This window comes from Theropithecus gelada, chromosome 8 (assembly GCF_003255815.1).
Source record: "Theropithecus gelada isolate Dixy chromosome 8, Tgel_1.0, whole genome shotgun sequence".
Classification (NCBI taxonomy): Eukaryota; Metazoa; Chordata; class Mammalia; order Primates; family Cercopithecidae; genus Theropithecus; species Theropithecus gelada.
In genome coordinates, this window is record NC_037676.1 from 75,815,224 (window position 1) to 75,840,545 (window position 25,322).

Here is a 25,322-nt window from a genome sequence, read left to right on the forward strand (position 1 = left end):
CACTGTTTCAGTTAATACTTATAACAATCCCATACAGCAAGGTCAATTACTACTCCCACTTTATAAATGAAGAAATATTTTTAAAGTTAGGTAACTTGCTCAGGCCACAGGGATCCATACTCAAAATTAACTCCAAAGGTCATTCTCTTAATAGCTATATTCTACTCCTGACTGTGTAGGAGGAGCACATGAATGAAAATGCCAGTCCTCTTTGAAACCACTATGACTCATGATAAGTAGAGCTATTTGCATTTATTTTTAGTCTACCTTACATATAACATGTAATTCCAGTTCACGGAATGCATTACCTACTACATCTTCTTCTAAGTGAAGTAATGTCAGCATTCATTAAAAACAAGTATTTAAGTAGTATTTTTGTATATATGTATGTATGTATTTTTAAATAAAACAAAGGTACAAAGGTATAAAACCTGTAAAAATACCTAAATTGTGCCACTGTGCAATCAAAAAACAAAAGAAATCCATTGAGATTAAATACATTTCTTATCTGTAATCCTTCATTTGTACGGCCTAATCAGAAGAAGGCTGCTAAATGAGTGAGGCTGAGCCAGCAACTGAAATGCTGGCAATTTAAGGCTTTCTCTGGAAACACAAAACTCTAGCTCCAGACATGTCATACGTGTCAAGCATTCACAGGCACTGTCCTGTACTAAATGCTGATTCATCTCATTCCTCTCATATTTACTTTTCTCTTATTAATGTAAATAAATTCTGACCCAATAAAAGAGTCACATCTTGAAAAGCTGTATGCTCTATAGTCTTCTTTCGCAAGGTATACACATCTGAATGAATGGCAACAAAATAAGACCATCTACTTCATAAGGTTACTATGTGGATGAAATGTGATTAAAGCATGCAAAGTGTTGGGACAAAGTCTGGCACATGGAGTGCTTTATGATTTCCAGCTGCTGCAGCTATTATTGTTAGTATTAGTCATATGATTTTTTTGTGTATCCTGTTACCATTTCATGATACCCTAAGAAGTTACTATGTAACAGCCTTGTATGCAGAAAGAACACTGGATTAGACAGCAGTCCAGGTGGTTCGACATGATTGTTGAATAAAAATGGGCAGACTCTTTGAACATATTTTGTAAAATCTTATTTGTAAAATGAGGGCTAACATCATCCACCTTACACAGTCATGAGGAGTTACAGTAAAGGTGACATGAATGGGAAAGCACTTTTTAAACAACAAAAAAATATATAAATACCTAAGATTATGATTATTTGATGAACAAATGCAGGTGCACAAGTATTTAAAAAGCAAAACAGAACTGTCATTAATTTATAGTCACATGTCCTGCCCTGATTTCAGGACTGTATATAATCCATAAGTTCAGGGACTTGCCTTATAGAAAAATGCTTATCTATAGCTACTATAATATTTACTTAGTAAAACTGACTGATGTTCACAAACATAAACTTACCTTTACTATTGTTTTAGGGCGTTTTTTAAAAAATAGTTTTGGCTTTTCCACCACAGGAAGAGGTGGAAGTTTTTTAAGCTCCTGTAAGACGGTGGTCGCAGCGCGCTTCTTGGAGAGTTTTTTGCTATTTCCTTCTCCTTCTGCAGAGAACTCTCCTACTGACACTCGAGTAACAAAGCTTTTCATATGTGGTGGTCCACTTTCTTTAATAACCTATTAAATACAAGTAAAATATTAAACAATGGATAGGCACTTAAGATGTATTCTTATAGTATGACTTAATATTCATATCAAAACCAAAATTAGTATTATGCCAAAATTATAGTATTTCTTTAAGAAAGCTATTATGAAGGTATTATATTGGGACTATTTATGACACTTGATGCTTAATGCAGTTGAAACAAAAGAAATCTAAATAAACACATTTGATTCACAGTCAAAATGATTTTTTATTAGTTTAAAACAGATAATTCTAATTACAGTTTCTCCATGTCTTATGGAGCACAAATTTAAGAACATCAAAAATACCATTAGATTAGATACCATATTAGGCCATCTAGAATGATAATTTGTATATAATTACATATATCTAACTTTCTCCTATGTATGAGTAAATTACTGGAGAAACATGTAGTTCTATAAACCACAAGGCACCGTGCCTGTGGAAGCCTCTCAAAAACAGGTGATGGATGAAAAGTAAGCTGTTTTTGATAGGGATGTCAAAGGCTGTTTTATAAAAGGGAAATTTATTCTTGTGGCATGATTTGAAAAAGGTAAGTAGGTATGCCAAAAAAAATCCTAGCTTTCTAGAGCAATGAGTTATGGATTTGTCAACTATGAATGTAATGTTACTAAACCTTGCTTAATCTGCTCTCACTTTTACACTATGCCAGCTTTTGGAGGAAATACGTCTTCCAAATCCTGATGACTCAAAACTTTAGTCTCCTTCAAAATTCTGACCTATACAAGATGCCCTATTCAAGCAGTTTACTATTTAACATTACACTGAAATTTTGTCTTCTAATATCGGATACTAATTAGGAAAAGGAATGAAAGCACCGCAATATCTCAATAAGGTGACATTATTACGGATAAGGAATTTATCATAAGCATAGTTTCCAAGTAATTTAGGTTTACTAGTTGAAACACCAAAACTGTTTATTTTAACCACTTTGATGGACATTCTTCTCAATTTAAAAAATATATATATATATTTTTATTTTACTGACTTAATAGAGAATACTAAATATTTAACCTTTAATTGTTCACATTAGATCATTATAAACATCAGATATCCTATACCATAATATACTGATGTTCCCAAGAACATCTAAGAATAATAAAACTGTCTGTTTGTAGTCACTGCAGCCTTTAAAAAAAAATCCCAATAATTTTTCAGTATAAGCAATTACTTTTTACAGGTTTTCCAAATTTTCCGTATCATTTCTTGCTGGACCAATAGGCTCTCAAGTACATTCTCTCCCTGACTTCCTCATTTTGCTGCTTTTAACATGCTGTGGACTGAGAACTGAGATAATGCAACTTGTCAGAATGTGTCCAAGAGAAAGCTAACAGTTTCTCAGTCCAACTCAAATGATCCTGCCAATGAGTAAGATGTGGGAGCTTTCTAGTAGGTGAATGTCATACAATGTGAGGGAAGATTATCCACAACTCTTTCAGCTTATTTCCTGGTTCTTGCCTACTTTCCAGACATGAGTTGTAAAATTAGTGACCTCTTAATAAGGGAAGTATTATGATAATTATTTTTTTAAGTTTTCTTCAATTTTATGAATATATTTGCGATATATTTATCTAGCTGTAAAATCAAGAGTTGCTTCATTACATCTTCTTGGTGATTTTGTTAGTTGAAGTTAATGTTAAACATATTTTGGCCTCCACACAATTGAAAAAAAATGGGATATTAACATATGTGTCACTAAATCTTAACTTGAATAAATTTAATTTAATCCTATTTAAAACACCAAATCCTATAGGATACCACAAATTATCTACACCCAGAAAATAACTTTTATAAAAATTGAAATATCATGTATACAAAAGGCTTAATACAGAAAATAAAAAAATCAGAAGGAATCTGTGTTATCATCATGATTTCTATTCTTACCAGGGCTTAGATCATTTTGTAATACTGGGTTTGAACATACAGAAGCATATTAACTCTTGCAGGATACTAGTATACCAGTTAATTTTATTTGTTTGTTTGTTTGTTTAAAATAACCAGAGCAAGGGAAAAAATGGGAAGATCTCTACCGAGTACATACCTCAAAACTGACAGGCATATTTCGCTTCAGAGCAATTTCAAACACTAAGCTGATCTCAGACTTATTTGCATCTTTGTCATCATCCATATCCTTTCCTGATTCACCATTCTAAATCACAAAAAATAGGATAACACTGAATCGTGACATTATAACAAACTTTACTTTTATTCTACAGTCAAGATGGCCTATTTAAATTACAAGAAGAAACAACAAACTATAGACTGTATCTGCTGCATTGTCCTGTAACCACAGCAGTCAAGGGCTTTGCTGCCAGGCTTTTTGTTACTTGGTTTTTAGTTTGTTTTCCTTGAAGGAAAAGTATTTAATGCAGACTGGAAATCTTTTACTCAACCATACACTAATTTGAGTTTAGCCTACATCCCTAGACCTGGCTCTCTTGTTTTAGAGTTCTCTACCCACCCAATCCCCAACACCCAGGAATTCCCCTGCCACTGGTGTTCTAATGTGATCTATGAGGATGAAGTTACAGAAAGAGTACAGGATGCAAACCAGGAGCATCCTAGTTGGAGATCTATGTCTGGCACAGGCCTCGGTTTCTTTATTCACTTATTTAACACATACTTCTGGAAGGCCTCATATATGCTGAACCCACTATAACTATTAGAGAGAAAGAGACAGTATTCCTGCTGTCAAGAAGTGTATGATCTCATGGGAAAACAGATCAAGAAATAGATAGGAGCTCTCATGAAAGAGTACAAGCAGAAAAACACCTAAGTCTGCCATTAAGATAAATATCAAAGGAGAAAGAAACAATTGGTTTGGGGAAAGGAAAACTGTAGAGTTTGAACTGTAGGGTAAGTAAGAAGCTCACTATGCTGCCGAGCGCGGTGGCTCACACCTGTAATCCCAGCACTTTGGGAGGCCAAGGAGGGTGGATCACGAGCTCAGGAGATCGAGAACATCCTGGCCAACACAGTGAAATCCCGTCTCTACTAAAAATACAAAAAATTAGCCAGGCGTGGTGGCATGTGCCTATAGTCCCAGCTACTTAGGAGGCTGAGGAAGGAGAATCGCTTGAACCTGGGAGGCAGAGGTTGCAGTGAGCCCAGATCCCATCACTGCATTCCAGCCTCAGCGACAGAGCGAGGCTCCATTTCAACAACAACAAAAAAAAAGGAAGCTCACTATGCTATGTATAGGACATGCCTGAGCTACAGATACTATTTTGAAGTCAGTCGAGAAAGTAGCTGAAGCCAGGAGAATGAGTGAGATTACTCAAGAACAGACTCAATGTCCTTATTGTAAAACAAAGGAGGACTGAAAAAATCTATAAAATCTCTTCCACTTTAAATCCCTGATTCTATATTCACACAATGTAATCTATATTCAATAAACATAGTATGAAATATAAGCCAAATCAATGTTATTTCTCATCCTCATATACATCCCCAAATCCCCAGATGCCTGGGAAGCGAACTCAAGGGAAGAACCAAAGTTCTGAAAGGTATAGTCATCCTGCAGGAACACATGAAGCAAGTACAGTAGACAGTCTGAGATGCAAATCTTAGCAGGTCTTCACTCCAGTATTCTTCCCTAACAGAACAGATTATTTGTTTTAATTATAAAATTCACTGATTTGTTTCACTGGGAAAGTAGAAAGAAGAGACTGTCACATGCACCAGCACCACACCTGAGGTGATCTTTCTGGAATAGGTTCATTCTGCAGTGCTTGGAGGGCTTTCATTGCAGCATTGTGTCTAGCAGCTTGTCGAGTCTTTCCTTCTCCAAAAAATTCATTATTTCCTACAGTGAGCTGAACATAAAAGATCTTAGGCACTGGGCAATGATACCTAAAATAAGAAAATAAAAACAATAAAGTTAGCTTAATAAAACCACTCTATAATCATTCATAAGATTTATTTTGTTTAAAATGATACCAATTATATAATGTGCTATACTCTTAAAAAAAATTTAACCTCAAAAATATACTTTTTTGATAAAATGTGAGTCAATACATCTACAGATAATAGCTTATATTGATCTCCATGAAAAACATATATAGTATACAACATTAAACATAAAATAATACAGTAAAAATTATTTAATTCTATCACAGGAGACTTCCTGGTGAGAAGTTTTTGGTCAGATTTTGACAGAAGTAAGTGAACAGTCTGGTGAAGCTACAACAGAGGCTGGGTCAGGCAAGACTGTTCAGGCGACAACATGTAGATTACTGTGCTTTTTGCAGAAGATAATTATGATTAGAAATACAGGAGCAGAGAAATGGACTGAGTACAATGCAAAGTAATAAGGAGAGCAGATTCAGCACAGGAATAAGGAGTTTAGGCCAATTCTTGAGCAGGAAGTGTTATATTCATACATTTTATGGTGACTGAGGTAATGAAGCTAATGACATGTGACTAAAAAGCTGCAATAATGCAGATATGAAGAGATAATAGAGGCTGTAAGAAGAAACAAAAAAAACCAAAAGAAATTAAGGAGAAAAAATTAAGAGATGTGATAAAATCCATTAATTCAACAATTATTTATGGTGTGTCTTCTATATGACAGGGGACTATGACAATGAACAACACTTAGAGTAGGGACGATAAACAATAAGAAAAATATGTAGAATACCTAGTATGTTAGAGACAGATGTAAGAAAAAGTAAAGAGGAAAGGGTTCAGAAGTGTCAGGGAGGTAGGTTTTAGATAGGGTGGCCAAGAGACGTTCCATTGAGAAAATATCAATTGTGTAAAGACCTGAAACAAGTTAGGGAACAAGCCATGCAGATATCTGGAACAGTGCATCTGAAGCAGAGAGTATACCAGCAGCAAGAGCAGCGAGGCAGGAGTGTGCCATGCATGTTCAAGTAACTCGGAGGAGGCCTGTCTGGCAAAAGTTTAGGGAGAGAGGAAAAGCTAGACGAGTAGAGGTGGCAAGATTCCACAGGGCCTTCCCTACAAGTTGCTGTAAGCATCTTTTACCCCAAGTGAAATGATCAGCCACTGGAAGGTTTTGCACAGAGAAGTGACATAATCTGATTTATCTCTTGAAATAACCATCTGATTACTATTTTGAGGACACACTGTAGGGGAACAATGCTGGAAGCAAGGATATCTAATAGGCTACTGGGATAATCCAGGGGAAAAGTGACAGTGGCCTGAACTAGGGTGTAGCAATGGAAGTAACGAGAAGTCATTGTTTCCAGATGAATTTTGGAAGTAGAGATGACGGGTTTACCCAAAGACTGGCTATGGAACATGAGAGGGGAGTCAGGGATGACATCACGGTTTTGGAACTAAACAACTGGAAAACGGAGTACCCATCTATTGAGACAGTGAAGACTGAAAAAAGAAATGGGTTTGCTGGGGGTGGATTTCAACAGCTCTGTTTTGGAGATGTTCGATTATTAGACCTATTAGACATCCAAGTATAGATGTCAAGTGAACAACTCAATTTATTAGTCTGGACTTCAGCAAAGAGGTCCAAGGTAGAGATAAAATTTGGGAATCATCAATATACAGGCAGTATTTAAAGGCATAAAACAATGAGAACTCTGTGGGAGGGTGTGATAGGAGAAAAGGCAAGCAAGCACAATGTCCTTCCTGAAAGCCAAACGGGAAAAAAGTCTATCAAGGAGAAGGGAGGGATTAATTGTATCTAATGCTACTAACAGGTCAAGTAAAATGATGACTGAGAAATATGACCATTGAATTGAGCAACTTAGCAAAATAAACAGAATCGATTTTGATGGAATGGTGGATTTACAAGTGCAATGCTGAAAAAAATGAGTTAAAAATCACTCCAGTCCTTAAAAATGTTTTCTTCCAAGCAAAAAGAAGTCCAATTGAGGTCCTACTATATTTTAGATAATTACTGCACATCCAAGTAGTGACGCTCTATGTTCAACCTGAGATAAACTGGAAAGAGCCCATCACGTAAGAATTCACCAGGCAGATGGGACTAATCAATGAAGGTTTACTGAAGGTGAAGAACTAGAAATGCTGATTGGTACTGAAGATGCAGATTTGTGAGGCAATAATTGAAACCATGCAAGTGGATAAGCACCTGGAAAGGGTAAGTGTAAAGGAATCAAAAAAGAGCCTAAGGCTAGGAACTGATTAATGCCTATGATCAAAGTGCAAGGGAAACAATAGACAGCAGTGAAAGAGATGAAAAAGGGTCAAAGTTAGAAAAAAAATTACAACACAATGTCAGGGACAGGAGTAATTAACAGTGCCAAATGAAGGACAGGAATTCAGAGTATGAAAAAAAGAAAAAGTTGCTGTTTTAAACGCTTAACTTAAAATCAATTTTCTTGAACTACAGTTTTCTATTAACTTAAAGCATTTCAAATGCATTATTATAAACAAAGATTAAAAACTACAATATTATTTGCTTTTTGGTTACAATAATTAAATATTGTGTACTGGAGTACACAATTTCCTATCATCTATTTTATTTTAATCCCTTTAATGCAAAAATCTGACAGACTAATATGAATAACGCTGGTGATCTTCACTTTGTATTTCACAAAATTCAGTTTTCCCACCTCCACAGAACTTTGTTTATTTTTAACTGGTGCTACTATAAAACTTTAAAACAGATAATTTGAAATCAGAAATTTACTCCTGAACTGAGATCTTATATGGCAAACTTTCACCATAGAGCAAATGTTTACAATTAATTATAAACTTCTGAAAATAGAAGGTCCACAACTGAAATGCTAACAGACCTTTAACTACAGCAGAGGGAGTGGGCGCCACTATAATCACTAAGGCCTGCTGACAATTACAAAACTCATTTTGGTTTGCCACAGAGACAAACAAAATTTCTGTTCATTATAACTTTACTGGAATATGATGTCATAACACATAACCATACTGAAACAATCTGCTGATTTTCTGGCCAAAATATTAATTGCACACCAAAGAGCCCTTGGGGCCTCTCCCTTTTTGGTCATCAAATATGGCTCAATGTATGTGTATGTGCATGCATGTGGATATATATGTATATATAAATTACATTGTGTAAGTATCAGAGGAAAAATTAAGTATGTTGCATTTTTAACATAAAAAGTAAAAATTCTAGCACTAACAACAGGAAATACCAAAACTGGATGCCTGACTTATTTCATTCTGTTTCACTTTACCCTCTTACTTAACAATGATTCTTAATAATATACCCCACATGGTTTGAATACCTTATATATCACATCTCCTCATACCATCATGACAATCAAGATTAGCCAGAGCACTCTCATTAATTGCATCCAGATTGAATTACAGGGGAGATGATGCAGAATGGTTTTTGTGTGATAGGTCTGGTCTCAAAATACTTATTTCCTTTGGTAAAGAAATACCCAAAATTTATTAACTATAAAGATTGATATGTTCCTTTTAATGGATTTCCTTCTACTTTCACTTATTTCACGTATTAAGTCACTTTTGGTAAGGTATTTGATATGGTTTGGTTGTGTCCCCACTCAAAATGTCATCTTGAATTGTAATCCAAATTGTAATCTCCATGTGTTGTGGGAAGTACCTGGGTGGAGGTAAGTGAATCATGGGGGTGGTTTCCCCCACAGTATTCTCATGATAGGGAGTGAGTTCTCACAAGATCTGATGGTTTCATAAGCGTCTGGCATTTCCCCTGCTGGCACTCATTTCCTCTCCCGCTGCCCTGTGAAGAGGTGCCTTCCGCCATGATTGTAAGTTTCCTGAGGCCTCCCCAGCCATGCAGAACTGTGAGTCAATTAAATCTCTTTTCTTTATAAATCACTCAGTTCAGTCTCGGGTATTTCTTCATAGCAACATGAGATCAGACTAACACAGTACTTATAATAAGTGATGTACATATTTTTACAAATTAGTATATTTACCTAAGCAGACATAGGTATTCTTGAATAATTTTTCTCAAGTAGAATTTTGTGGACAATGTTTAGATCCCCATAATGATTACTGTTAAAAGATGAACCAAGAAAAACTCACCCATCCAAGTTATTTAAGTTTCAGGGTCAAATGGTTGAATTTCTTTTAAATCCCAAAAAAGTCTTGGGATTTGAAAGATCCTACTTTCATCAGAATTATTTTCCACAGTTGTTAAAAATGAAGATTCCTGTGATCCAAGCCTGATCTGCTGCATCAGAGTTTCTGAGGAGGGAACCATAATTTTAAGCTGCCCTGCTGACTCTCTGCAACATAAAGGTCCCAGATTATCACCACATCACACAATGTGGCCTATGTGACTTGGCAATTGCTTCAAAGTCCATTCAAGAAAGAGACCACACACATTGCTTACTACACAATGGTTAGGTCTTTCATATCTCTTTTTCATTTAATCCTCACTACAGCCTGGTAAGGCAGGAGATGTCCTCAAGGTCACCTTAAGAGGTAACAAATGTCTCCAAAAGAGTTGCTGGGAGTCAAATTTAAGTCTGCCTAACTGCAGAGTCCAGGAGAATCTGCTTTATCTTCTTCCATTTTTGTTCATTTTTGTTTACTAAATTGTCTATCTTCATGGAAGGCCAGAGAAACTAATGCAAGGGACCTAAACTAAGGCCCACTAATAGACTTCAGAGATGTTTTATTGAGTCAAGGGCTGCTGAAACAAACAGACAACCATGACGAAACACTGTGTTTCTGCAGCATGTCAGATCAAAGAGACACAAGTGCATGATGTAAAATCGAAGTAAAAGATCAAAATGATGAGCACTGTGTGCCACATTACTTAACAGCCTAAATCTGACAAACGCTGCTTGCAAGGCCTTTTTATCTCCATGTCTCCTTGCCTTCTATCTGCTGGAAGTCTTGCAAAAAATAAATAAAATCGTAAATAAAATAAAATAGAATCTTCCTTTCCTTTAGATCCCAAACAAGTCTTGAGATTCTGCCTATCTTCAAGATACCACAAGTCAATACAACAGTAAAGAAAGTATGTATACTGGTTCCTTTGATTTAATACTTGACATTCCTTATAGTTTTTTTGAGTAAAGGAAAGATTTTACATTCACTTATATTTGACTGTTAGCTTTTATACCACATGTCCTTGCCATCCTCCCTAAAGTTACTTCATTTAATGCCCTCTTTATGGACTCATTTTGTATTATCTTTCTAAACAACTAAAATCCCGTATGTCCTCCCTACCATTCTATGACTGTTTTATTCTCCAACATCTCCACTTTCCTAAGCATCATTTTTACAAGGTGAGAAAGACATATCCCAAATAACATTAGGATTTTTACAAATTGAAAAATAATTACCTCATTCTATTTGATAGCATTATTCATAAATCTCAACTCAGCTTAAACATTCATATCTCCTCTACAGACTTACATCTTAAAATATATGAAAATGCTATCTTCTGATCTAATAAGGAGAGGCTTTGGATTTCTGTGTTTATTTCTAACATTGACTGGAAACAGAAATGTCACTTAACCTTTCTATCTCAGTTTACTTATCTGCAAAATATTTGTAGAATTTATGTTTAAAGAACCCTAAAGGCCAAAACTAAGAATTCAAACGACATGTCGATTATTTTGATTCTTTGTACACTTTTTGGCACTGCTAAGCATTCTTTTTCTTGCTGTAGAAAAACAGCAGGTTTTTATCATAGAGCTATAAAATAGTCCCTGGCACATTTTCAAACTTGTATATATATAATATCTAGATAGGAGACAGTTATTTCTCTATTCATATCTACAAATTTTGAAAAATATATCTTTTATGAGATCTAACTGTTAATTCTTGAGGAATTTCAAATATTAGGACTGGTTAGAAAAGATTCACAGGTCAGCTGAAAACATGCTTTAAAAGAGGTATATGGATATTCTATTTTATTTGTAGAATTACTGTAAGTATGTTTTAAATGCCTAGAGGAAAATATAGAAAGACATGCACTAAAAGCTAGGATAGGGTGTTTTGAAATGACAGCATCATAAATGATGTTCTTTCCTCTCATAATTTCAAGTTTTAAAAAATAATATGGAACACTAGAATAAAAATGGAAAAAAACCCACTTAATTGAAGGAAGTCTAGTCCCTGTATAAACAAAGGTAAATCTGTGTTCAAAATTAAATTTGATAAATTAGTGGAATGACTTACAGAATACAGAACACAAACCAAGAGAATAAGTAACTTGTACTGTATCACTGACAGTAGTGCCATAATCAGGACTATGCAAAGCACAGCATGTTATCAAAGAGCCCCATTATTGTAAACACATAATCACCACCCTCAATCTCATACTTGGAACCAACATAAACCTATTCTTGCCCCTTCTCTAAATGGATATATAGATAAATCATTACCACATCACCATTATCATAATTAGGGCAAAAACATACAAAGCACTTACTATGTGCCAGGCGCTATTCCAAGCATTTAGATACTAATCTCACTCAATCCTCACAACCCAACTTCATTTTACAGATGAGGAAATTGAAAAAATAGAGACATTCACTAACCTTCCCAAGGCCACCCGACTTGAGCCCGCATTTGAGCCCAGGCAGTCTCACTCCAGAGCCCATGCTCATAACTGCTACACCATGCTGCCTCTGAATGAACTGGATAGATGAACACTATAAACTGCAGAAGTACTAACTATAAACTCTGAAGAAGTCATGCTGGACTTGGAATATCAAAGCAACTTAAGTCTCTCTAGATGTATGAGATCTGGCAGATTCTGAAGATCTCTGTACGCTAAAAGTCAGGTGCAGGATATCAGTTGCCAAAGGCAATGCTGGGGACACTGTAAGTCTGGAAGACCAAGTTGACTGCAAAGTCCTATGTCCTGTCTGCTCATTCTTTATCTCCTCTTAACCCATCCATCTGGAGCCCACGTTTAAATGTTCTTATTAGGGAAATGCAAATCCAAACCACAATAAGACACTATTTTGCACACCCACTAGGATGGCTATAGTTTTTTTTAAAAAAAAGTCATAAAGACATGGCAAATTGGAACCCTCATACATTCTGGTGGGAATGTAAAATGGTGCAGTTGCTATAGGAAATAGTTGACTAGTTCATCAAAAAATTAAACACAGAATTGCCACTTGACCCAGCAGTTTCACTTCTAGATATATACCCAAGAGAAATGAAAACTGGGGTTCAAACAAAAACTTGTATGTAAATGTTTACAGTAGCATTATTCCTAATAGAAAGTGGAAATAACCCAAAGTTCCTGATGAATAAATAAAATGTGGTATGTCCCTACAACGGAGTGTTTTACAGTCATACAAAGGAATTAAGTATAATTACATGCTACAACATGAATGAACTTACATTATGCTAAGTGAAAGAAGCTAGAATACAAAAGGGTATATACTCTATGATTCCATTTAGACAAAATATCCAGAATAGGCAATCCCATAGAGACAGAAAGTAGATTAGTGGTTGCCAGGAGCTGGGAGGACAGAGTTTGGGGAGTAACTGTTAATAGGTATGGGGCTTCTTTTAGAAGTGATAGAAATGTTTTGAAATTAGAGCACGGTGATGGCTGTACAACACTGTGAATGTACTAAATGCACAATGAATTGTATACTTTAAAATAGTTAATCTTGTGTTACATAAATTTTATTTCAATAAAAATCATTTTTTAAAAAAATGTTGATACTCCCTAGGGTTCTATTTTGTTTCTCACCAACAAGACAGTTTTTGTAGGTGATCTCCCCTACTCTCATTCACATTCTTGACAGACTCCCACAAACCAGCCTACCAAATTTTGTAAAGGGAAGTGTAAAAAGACCTCCCCTTTTACACTCTAGAATGTTACTGACCTGGTCTTCCTACTCTTATCTAATTGCCAGGGGGGTATATGAATTACATTAATAATTCAACATAAACTTATTAAAGGCCTACTTCATGCTGGGATGGAGTTTTAGTTTCTAGAGATGGAGGACTGCCCTCAGGAAACTATCAATCAAGCAAGTACACACACATACACACACACACACACACACACACACATATATACATATCAACAAATGAGATGAGCTAGGAAGAAAAATAAAGCACGGTATGGAAAAAGAGTAACAGGGGCTCCTTTAGGAGGTGACATTTGAACACAGATTTGAATAAAGTGAGAATTCTAGGCACAGAAATGCCAGAAAGAAAAAGTGCTCTAAGCAAGTAAGACAGCAAGTGCAAAGGCCCTGCAGAAATAACATGTTGGTTGGTCAATTTTTGAGAAAGAGCAAGGGTTCCTTGTACCTGACAAGCCCTGAGTCAAGGAATGATTAGTAGGAAACTAGGTCTGAGAAGTCACCTGGCAGCAAATCAGAACTTAATTCCACATGATGGAAGCCACTGGAACGTTTTAAGCAGGAAAGTGGCACAATCAGACATGATTTAAAAGGATCTTGTTGTTTTTACCAGAAGAGAGGCAAGAAGAGAGTAGCTGGCAAGCCATTCCATAGAGCAGGAAAAGTCATCTCTAAAAATAGGAGACTGAACTGCCCAAGAAAATATAGGATTGCAGGCAGTGCTACAATTTCACTTAAGGACTGTGGTCATTGAATCAAGCTGGACTAGTCAGCATAGATGTTTTTCTGTAGCTTCCTACTGCAGCATAGTCAGAGGAGCTGGAATTAACCAGTTACAGTTTTGCCAAGCATCGCTGTTCGTTTCAACTGGGAGGTAGTAGAACACACAGCAATTAGGTGCCCATAGGACTGGTGAGAAATGGGTGATCAACTCTAGTGAAAAGCAGCCACACTGAATCTGGCAGGTGAGAAAAGGGTGCACCCAGCCTGAAGGTTCTGCTCAAAGTCTTCAGGTGCTAAAGGATACCACCCTATTTCCTGCCTTCCCACTAGATGTGGGTGGTCAGACAGTGTGTGGCAGAAGCAGTAAGGTGTGCCTCCCCTATGATGGCTGACAAGCAAAGCAGTGCTGGAAGTGTTCCCACTTTGTAACTGTGAAGAAGGGTTCCTGGTAAGGCGACCTGGGGGCCTCTTCTTCCAGTGTGCTGCCACTGTGTTCCCCTGGGTGCTGCAGCAGGCCTGTCTGAGAGGTAAATGGCTAGCACTGTGGAAACCAGGAGAAATGCGGAGTGATGCTGCAGGAACGTGGCGGGAGGTGGGGGTAGGGGGTTCCTTGGAGCAGTATTTCTCAAGTGTGGTCCCACATAGAAAACATCGACCTCCTAATGGGGTCTAGAAACACTTGCTAAAAAGCAGATTCAGGACTGTCAAAAGGGATTCGGGATGGAGTCCAGGAATGCGCACATTGCCTAACAGCCTAGGTGGTTTTTACACATACTACAGATTGAGAAGGGCCTCCTCACAGGGGCCTTCTTCCCTGTTTGCGAATACGAAGGCTTCTGATTCCTGAATATCAACTTTGTACTCATCTGCCTTACAGAGTGCTCTTCCTGTCTTTAATGGGATTTTAGTTAATTCTTTCACTGTTTCATAAGAAAAAATTAGGATTTTCCTATTATTTCCAGAATTTTTTACCTATTTCTTTCCACAATTTATTTTACTAATTTTGTTGATCCAAACTTCCAAAAGAATACTAAATAGCAGCTGATAAAGAATATTCTTATTTCTTACTTGAATGGGAACACAGCTAGTATACACTCATTAAACCTTGTAACAACAACAACAACAACAAAAAAAAAACACTGACGGTGTGGACAGAGGAAAATATTTTTAGGTTTAGAATAAGATCTACTGGATTTAAGTTCCAGCTACTAGATCTACAAAGACTTTGGACAAGAAGCCTTATGTTCTGTAAGAGCCATCAGTAACAAAAACAATTTTGTCTGTATCAACTTTCAACTTTATTCAAGTGACAAACCAGTTGAAAATTATTACCCTTTTCATGAAATATAGCATACCTGTGTACTGAGGGACAATTTTCAAATAGATATATATGTACACACATACACTTTGTAATTCAAAAACATACAATTTTTTTAAAAATATAAGTTTTTTGGTTTTGTTTTTTTTTTAAACAGGGTCTCATTCTGTCACCCAGGCTGGAGTGCAGTACATGATTATGGTTAACTGCGGTCTCAACCTCCTGGGCTCAAGCAATCCTCCCATCTCAGTTTCTTGAGTAGCTGGGACCACAAGTGTGTGTCATCATGCCTGGCTAACTTTTTTTTTTTTTTTTTTCTGTAGAGACAGGCACTCCCTATGTTGCCTAGGCTGCTCTTGAATTCCTAGGCTAAAGCAGTCCTCCCAACTCAGGCTCCCAAAGTGCTGAGGTTATAGGCACGAGCCACTGTGCCCAGCCACTTTTAACTTTTCGATACATATTTACTAAATACTGCATGCTAGTAATCTAATAGCAGAATCTTAAGTACTAAAAAACTTAAGGAAAATATGGCTTATTATTTCTTTGAGTTGTAAGAATATTCTTATTATTTAATTCCAGCAGCAGATATCATCTTTGGTTAAAGGTTCTCTGAGAAGGCACTTTGAAAACAACTGGTATAGAAAATCCCTCAAGTCCTTCCCAGCACCAAAAGGATTCATGAGACAAGCTCTAGAAAATACTTATAAAACTTCTGTCTCTCCATTATTTTAAGTCCACAAGCATATGTTTTTGAAAGGTTTGTTAAAAGTATAAAAAAGCATGACAGTATAAAAGATACAAACACACTGGATTTTTTAAAAGAGGGTTTACACTCTTTTTAGAGAAATTAATTTTATAATGTCTATAATAAAAGATTCAAATGGATGATTATGTTTGCACTAAAATCTTCCAAGAAGTTTAGAAACTGTTTGCTTTATTACAATGTCCAGTCCAGGCATCTACTCCAGTGCTTTTGCTGATCAGAATTAACTATCAACTTTGGATGTTTGCCCACTTCACATACTCCCAAAAGTAACATGGAGACATTACATCAGCGGTATTGCAGAAAGATTAATGTGCTTGGTTTGTAGATGCAAACTAATTATACTTACTGCATACTTCTAGTATTCTGTCTCTTTCACTCAAATCTAAATGAATTTAGTCATACATTTGCATACAGTTTAATGATAACAGTAATGTGTAGTTAATAGATACTCACTGGAACATAAAAAATTTACTTGGCATTTTCCCAGCTAATTGTTTTTACAGCTTGACTTCACTTTATACATTAGGTACATTCATAAAAAGGTTTACATAAAGCAAATATTTTCATACTAAATCCCATTTTCCCACTGTTGCCCAATATTAAATCTTGAGTTATATTTCTATAGGAAAATGCTGGCTCCAACACATCATAAAAATTATAATTAAAAATCTAAACATATATGCCAAGGAATAGGTACATTTAATACATTATTTTATAAAACACTTTATCTTCTCATCTGCAATAAGAATCTAAAAGATAATCATTTTGTTTCATAGTCTCACAATCATTAGAAGGACACATATGTTTAAAAAAACAATTGCAGGGTTTTAAAGTAGTTCATAGAAACTGAAAGTAGAAATATAATTTATTAGCTGGAACTGCCACATGGAGATATCCTGTAAGATTTTAGGCAATGCAAGTAGTCTCAGATTATTGACAGTAATCATTTAACAGTCTTAGAAATTTCTTCGGCTATGAGTAATACACTTTAGGGGGTTCATTACAATCCAAACCAGATGATTTACTGGAATTATACAGATTATCTGGAGCCAATACCACTGTCTGACTGTAAGCCCACTTTTCTTTTTTGAGGTAGGGTCTCCCTCTGTCACCCAGGCTGAAGTGTAGTGGTGCGATTACGCCTCACTGCAGCCTCAACTTCCAAGGCTCAAGCAATCCTCCCAAGCAAAAGGGACCACAGGCGTGTACTACCACACCTGGCTAATTTTTTTTTTAATTTATTTTTATGTTTTATAGAGATGCTTTTCAGAGAAATAGGAAAAAGAACTTTGCTCAGTTACCTGGATCCTTTCATACTATTTAATATCAAAAGTGTAAAAAAAGCAACATTTGCTAAAATAGTACAGTACTTGGAACTTTTAGAAAACTCTTCCACTTTTAAAGTACCTTGGATTAACATTAAACAATTCATAATTTTCAGCCATTTTAAATTAATTTGTAAATTTTTTCCTGCACAAATCCTCTGGGGAATGCACTATGTGGATTTTAATTACCTATGCTCTCCTTTTCCTGCATTGCTGCAGATACTCAAGGTATGCTTTTACATCAGTTAGTCAGTGTGAACTGTGGCTCTTATTCCAGGATGCACACTAAGCTGAGAACTATCGAACCCTCTTTATCTTTGCCATGTACCCCGAAGTAAAACACAGCAACAAATAAGGGAGACGATATTGGTAAAGACACAATATTGATACCCAGTCTGACTACCACACATAGAAAGAGGCTGAAGTAATACTTAGAGCTTTGAAAGGCTAACAGTTTTGGCCTCGGGTTATGATGGTTTATTCCTGTTCACAATATGGATACATGTACTTTAGTCACACTAAATACAAAGTGTGGCCAAAGACATTCTTTTCTGTGGATAAAATAGTTTTTGAAGATATTCTGAAATAAGTCAGTCATCATGACATCCTACTATTCCCAAAGAGTGGATGTTTACATGAGTTAGCGTAGCATAGCAGAAAAAGCATGAGCTTTGATGACATATTACTCCTGGGCTGGAGGGCCAGCTCAGCCCTTCACTGGCTGTGTCACCCTATGCAAGGTACATGCTGTGTCAGAACACAGTAGCCCCAGGAAATCATAGTTGTTGCCCTCTTCCCCTCTTGGCAACTAATCCATCAGCCTTCTTTGATATTCTACAATGTTTCCATGAAGATTCAGCATCTCTCAGGCTTTTGGTTATTCCCTGTAAATAATACCCTTAGCCACCAGCTCCTGGGGGAGGTCCAGGAAATGTCTGCGGTTATGCTGGCAGAATCTCTAGACTTTCATTTCATATGGTCAGTGGCACCCCCAGTTTCCCATCAGCGCTTGTAACATACCCGGAAGAACACCACTTCATGCCTGTCTAGGAGATCTGACATTTGGTTAATTGGTCACTCAAGAATGCCAATCTAGGCCAAGCAGAGTGGCACACACCTATAATCCCAGCACTTTAGGAGGCCAAGGCGGGAGGATCACTTGAGGCCAGGAGTTTGAGACCAGCCTAGCCTAAACAGCAACACTGTCTCTACAAAAAACGTAAAAAATTATCTGGGCACGGTGGTACGCCCTTGTAGTCCCAGCTACTCAGGAGCAAAGGCAGGAGCATTACTTGAGCCCAAGAATTCAAGGGTACAGTGAGCTCAGCATCAAACGTACCCTTATGGTTGATTACCGCTACACTCCAGCCTGGGCAACAGAGTGAGACCTCATCTCTAAAAAAAAAAAAAAAAAAGGAATAAAAAAAGAATGCCAATGCAGTTCAAAACACCAAGCAGTGTGCAGAAGATAAGCTGATAAATTCAGATATTATAAAAACCAGTAGAAACCAACTAAGTAAATCTCTGGAAGAATTTAACATAAAATAATGAATAACATTACTACAATTTTTAAAAATTCTCTTTTTCTTATGTCTTAAAGGTCATTTATTTACATGTTTGGGATTCTGTTCTATATTGACTATTCTGAGACCTCTCAGTCAATTACAGTACAGGAGTCTAGTAACTCATTTATCTTTAAAGAAGTGCATCATGACCAGAGAACATGAGAATGTCAACAAATCGTAAGGAAATAAAGCAAGTTGGTCAAGGTCCTTGTAACTGAAGCCAAGAAAAAGCCTGGGAAATTAATGAATAATAAGCTCCCAGGAAACTCAAACTGAAAAAAGCAGTAAGCCATGATGAGAATAATACCTGAGATGATTAAATATATAGTCCAAACATTACGACCTACAATCCTAAATCTTATCCACCCACAAAAGAGAACAGCCAAAGAGCCGAAGTTGCTCATTTTTATCTTAATGAGAGAGAGGAGGGATAAGGGGGAGGCAAGAAGGCGGGGAGGAGAGGGAGGGAAGAAGACAGAGGGAAGAAGGGAGAGAGAGACAGCCCACGAACACGAGCAAGAGAACAAGGGCAAACAATACTTGCTGATAGTAGGTATAATATTAAGAATATTGTATTATATTGCATTAGAAATATAGACTATTGAAAGCCAACATAAAGAACTGATTTGGATTTAGAAAAGATCAGAATATAAGATAGTTTTATTTCCATTTTAAAATGAATATGTAAACAACTATTAAGTTCAGTACATTTAAAAAAAAAAAGTCTTGTTGCCTTTATTGATTTGGAGAAAGTCTGCCACATATTCTTACAAAGACAGGATGTCAAGCAAACCAGTAAGTCATTCAAACCCAGTGTATATAAGGTTCCTTAAGTATCTGAGAAAACAACATGGAGAATTCTGAAAATTTGAGACCCACATGGGAGTAACGAAAGAATGCATCTTAAGCAAATTTTACTTATTGTTCTCTGTTATCCTGAAAAATTCACTCAAGAGAACAAAAAAAAGTTTGCAAATAAGACCATATAATCTTATTTGCAGAGGATGACACTTCTTATGAGACTTAGAAACCTGCAATACAATCTGAGCTTGTAAGACTCTGAGAACTCCAAAGCAAGAGAGTGATCAAGACTGACAAGAGTATGACCATGGTGATCTCTCAGGAAGCTAAAATCACCTCAGTTATGTATAAGAAATTCTGGCCAGAAACTGAACACTTCAGAGCTGGTGAACTCATGATAAAATCAAACAGATGAAGAGCTAAACTTATAATCTTAGTTGTCACTTGACTGTTGTTTTATCAAAATATAATTCTAATATAATCAAAATAAGTATATCCTGTTACTTCTCAAATTTAGAAAGGCCAGATTCCCCTGCAAATGCTTAAGAACCCTGTATTAGATCTCATAATTCCTCAACAAAGGAAAAAGTTTAGAGTAAATGATACTCATGCTATTCCAGGAATAGTGTTCTAAGAAGGCTACAAAAGGGACGATTTCTGCTCCTACACAGGGAAAAGGGGAGTCATAGTCACTGAAGCTCTAGGGTATGGTATCTAGCATGATACCCAGCACTTAAAAGGAGTCCACTACATATTTGTTAAATGAAGGATAGGTTATAGCTAACAATTACTAAGTGGTTTACTATATGCCGGCACTGAGCATGCAGTAACTCATCTAATCCTCACAATAGCCTGATAAGGCAAATACATATTGTTATCATTTCCATTTTACAGTTGAAGAAACTGAAAAACAGAGAAGATAGGTTGCTTGGCCTAGGTGGAGCCAGGTTTCAAATGAAGGTAGAGTGGCTCCACAGCCCCCCTAACTGCAATACTACATTACTATATTCCTCTCAACTTAAAAGTGAATGATTGCAAGGGAGAGACAGGACCAGCAAGGGCCAGGTTCTCAGCTATGTGGCAGTAAAGCAATCAGGACTAGGAGAAGGACAAGTTCAAAGTGAAAGGATGCATGTGAGATCCAGACAGGGTAGTGCTGGGAGTGAATGCACTTTGTGACTACAGACTCCAAGTATCTCTTAACACTGGGCATGATCTGACCTTGAGGCAGCTACACGATAAGGATGGGCTAGATCAGTGGTTTCATCTTTGCCTATATACTGGAAGTGCATGAGGAGCTTTAAAAAATACTGAGCACAAGTCAGTAAGAAAAAGACCACTGAGGCCGGTCACGGTGGCCCATGCTGGCAATCCCAACACTTTGGGAGGCTAAGGCGGCTGGATCACCTGAGGCCAGGAGTTCAAGACCAGTCTGGACAACATAGTGAAACCCCATCTCTACTAAAAATACAAAAATTAGCCAGGCGTGTTGGTGGGTGCCTGTAATCCCGGCTACTCAGCAGGCTGAGGCAGAACTGCTTGAACTCAAGAGGCAGAAGTTGCAGTGAGCCAAGATCATGCCACTGCACTCCAGCCTGAGTGACAGAGCAACACTCCATCTCAGGAAAAAGAAAAAGACCACTGAATCAACACAAAAAATAGCACAGGTTATATACACTTCAAGACCACAGAAAAGGAGATATAAATGACTTTATGCATATGAGAAGATGTTTGACCTCATTCATAATTAAAGAAATGCAAAATAAATGCCAAAGAGGTATCATTCTTCACCTAATTATACTGGTAGAAAACTCCAAAACACTCAAAACAGCCTCATCTCTAGTCTAGATTACTGTAATAACCTCCCAACTGCTCTCTTAATCAGCAAAATGGCTCTTTCAAAAATGAAAGTCAGATCACATCACCATTTTGCTCAAAACCTACACTGGCTGGGGTGGGCGGATCACGAGGTCAAGAGATTGAGACCACTGGCCAACATGGTGAAACCCTGTCTGCACTAAAAATACAAAAATTAGCTGGTGTGGTGGCACACGTCTGTAATCCCAGCTACTCAGGAGGCTGAGGCAGGAGAATCGTTTGAACCCGGGAGGCAGAAGATACAGTAAGCCGAGATCGTGCCACTGCACTCCAGCTTGGCGACAGAGCAAGACACCATCTCAAAAAAATAAAAAATAAAAAAAAACCTTCTTTGGTTTTGCATTTCATTCAGAGTAGTAGCCAGAATCTTTACAGTGGCCTACAAGGCCTTACATAAATCTGGCTCCCAGTCATATCTCCGGCTTCTTCTTACACCACTCACCACTTCACTTACTCTTCTCTAGATACACTGGCTTCCTTTCTGCTCCTCAAACTCACCATACAAGCCTCCACTTTAGGGCCTTTACAATGGCTGATCTCCTGCTTCTCCCCCAGACATCCTCAAGGCTCACTCTCTCACCTTCTTAGAAGTCTTCATTCAAATCTCACCTCTCAGTAAGACTTCTCTAATTCAAATTGTGATTACCATTCCTTAACTCAAATCGGGCCCTACTCTTCCTATACAAGCACTTTTCACTTTCTAATCTACTATACAATGTACTTGTATTTATTTTTTATTTTCTATCTCCCCCAACTAGAATGTAAACTTCATGATGACAGAAATGTCTGTTGATATACTCCAAGTATCCGTAAGAATGTCTCACCATGTGTATGTATAAAGATATATTCTGCAACGCTGATAACATCAGAAGATTCAAAACAACTAAATGTCCATGAATACAGGACTAAGAAGTTAAATAAATTACAGAGAAATCACACAGTGGGATACTAAACAGTTCTTAAATAAATAAAGCAGTATTTCCAGTATGGTCAAGTAAAATCTCACTGAACTGATTCTCCTGCAGGAAACGATAAATTCTGAACAAACTGTAAAAAACAAATCATCTAAAGGTACCAAAAAGTGAATGAAACAGGTGGACACTGGAGGCAAGTTAACACCTGGAAAAAAGAACAGCATAGGATACACTTCTCTCCCTTTTTTTTCTTTTAATAGCTTGAATTTGAAGGCAGGCCCATCTATTCCATATGAAATAGTTAAAATGCCACTAGAAAACAGTCTTACTGGTTTGAAGACCCAGAGATAAGGGCTCATATTCCACAGCCTCTGGAATATGAAGGAGGAATTATTAGAAATAAAAAATCTGAGGCCGAGCGCGGTGGCTCACGCCTGTAATCCCAGCACTTCTGGAGGCTAAGGTGGGCGGATCATGAGGTCAGGAGTTTGAGACCAGCCTGGCCAATATGGTGAAACCCCATCTCTACTAAAAATAAAAAAATTAGCCAGGCGTGGTGGTAGGCAACTGTAATCCCAGCTACTTGGGAGGCTGAGGCAGAAGAATCACTTGAACCCAGGAGGCAGAGGTTGCCGTGAGCCAAGATCGCGCCCCTGCACTCCAGCCTGGGCAACGGTGCAAGACTCTGTCTAAATAAATAAATAATCTGGAGAGAGAGGGAGTTTCATATTCTATGTATAAAACTGTTTGAATCTCTATCTGACCCCTGAACCACACACACAGACCTGGAACCGATTCAAAGAAACTTAGCTAAGAGATTAGAATTTTAGGTGCCTGTCACCCAGTACAGAAAGTTTTGTTGAGACTCCAGCCAACTACTAAAAAAATTTTTTGGCCAGGCATAGTGGCTCATGCCTGTAATCCCAACACTTTGGGAGGCCAAGGTGGAAGGATTGTTTGAACACAGGAGTTAGAGACCAGGCTGGGCAACACAGCAAAACCCCATATCTACAAAGATACAAAAAATTAGCTGGGCGTGGTAGCATGTGCCTGTAGTCCTAGCTACTCTGGAGGCGGAGGTGAGGGGATCACCTGAGCCTGGGAATTGGAGGTTGCAGTGAGCCAAGATTGCACCACTGCACTCCAGCCTGGGTGACAGAGTGAGGCCTGTCTAAAATACACACACACACACACACACACACACACACACTTACTTCAGAGGAACATAACAGAATCTATGTTCTACAACATATAATTTTACAATGTCCAGAATACAATCCAAAATTATTCAACATGTGAAACAGGAAAAAATGATCCATTCTCAAGAGAAAAAAAACTGTCAGTAGACAACTACCCTAAAATGACCGAGATGTTAGAATTAGCAGCAAGGGGCCAGGTGTGGTGGCTCATGCCTGTAATCCTAGCACTTTGGTATGCTGGGGTCGGTGGATCACTTGAGGCTATAAGTTAAGATCAGCCTTACCAACACGGCAAAACCCTGTCTCTACTAAAAATATAAAAATTAGCCAAGTGTGGTGGCACACAGCTGTAATCCCAGCTACTCAGGAGGCTGAGGCATGAGAATCATTTGAACCCAGGAGGCAGAGGTTACAGTGAGCCAAGATCATGCCACTACACTCCAGCCTGGGTAACAGAGGAGACTCTATATCAAAAAAAAAAAAAAAAAAAAAGAACTAGCAGCAAAGTTATACTATGTTCAAAGAGATCAAAGAACATATGCTTTTAATGAATAAATGTATGGAGAATTTCAGCACACACAGTAATTATAAAAAGTAGCCAAACAAATTCTAGAATATGATATTCAAATTTAAAATTCACTGGATAGACATAATAGCCGAAAGGAGATGACCAAGGAATCAAGATTAATCAACAGAAATTATACAACCTAACTATCAGAGAGAAAAAAAGAAGTTAAAAAAATGAACTGAACCTTAGGGACCTGTTAGACAATATAATGGTCTAACAGAAGGAAAGGAGAAAAAGAGGGGAACAGAAAAATATTAAAAGACATAAGACCCAAAAATTTCCTTTGGTAAAAGGCATATTTACATATTGAAGAAGCTCTGAACTAGATTAGTATAAAGAAAACCACACAAGATATGTTATAGTGTAACTGCCAAAATCTAAAAAGACATATTATTTACGGGGAGCAACAACTCAAACGATGGCTGACTTCTCAAGAGAAAAAGTCTGAGGCTAAGAGACAGTGGAACAACATCTTTAAAGTCTTTATAAAAGTGCTGAAAGTGCGGCCGGGCGCGGTGGCTCACGCCTGTAATCCCAGCACTTTGGGAGGCCGAGGCGGGCGGATCACGAGGTCAGGAGATCGAGACCATCCTGGCTAACACGGTGAAACCCCGTCTCTACTAAAAATGCAAAAAATTAGCCGGGCGAGGCGGCGGGCGCCTGTAGTCCCAGCTACTCGGGAGGCTGAGGCAGGAGAATGGCGTGAACCCGGGAGGCGGAGCTTGCAGTGAGCCGAGATCGCGCCACTGCACTCCAGCCTGGGCGACTAAGCGAGACTCTGTCTCAAAAAAAAAAAAAAAAAAAAAAGA

The 25,322-nt window shown here is 37.5% G+C and overlaps 1 protein-coding gene across 5 annotated transcripts in view; it reads right to left on the minus strand.

Moving 5' to 3' along the window:
* Positions 1-25,322, minus strand: part of STAU2 (staufen double-stranded RNA binding protein 2) — a 334,517-nt gene that overhangs the window by 195,883 nt on the left and 113,312 nt on the right. For all 5 annotated transcript variants that reach the window (XM_025393312.1, XM_025393315.1, XM_025393316.1 and 2 more), the window contains 3 exons: positions 5,384-5,543; positions 3,733-3,840; positions 1,451-1,663 (listed from right to left, as the gene is read on the minus strand). In XM_025393312.1, coding sequence (XP_025249097.1) covers positions 1,451-1,663; positions 3,733-3,840; positions 5,384-5,543 — 481 coding nt within the window. The remainder of the gene's footprint in view (positions 1-1,450; positions 1,664-3,732; positions 3,841-5,383; positions 5,544-25,322) is intronic.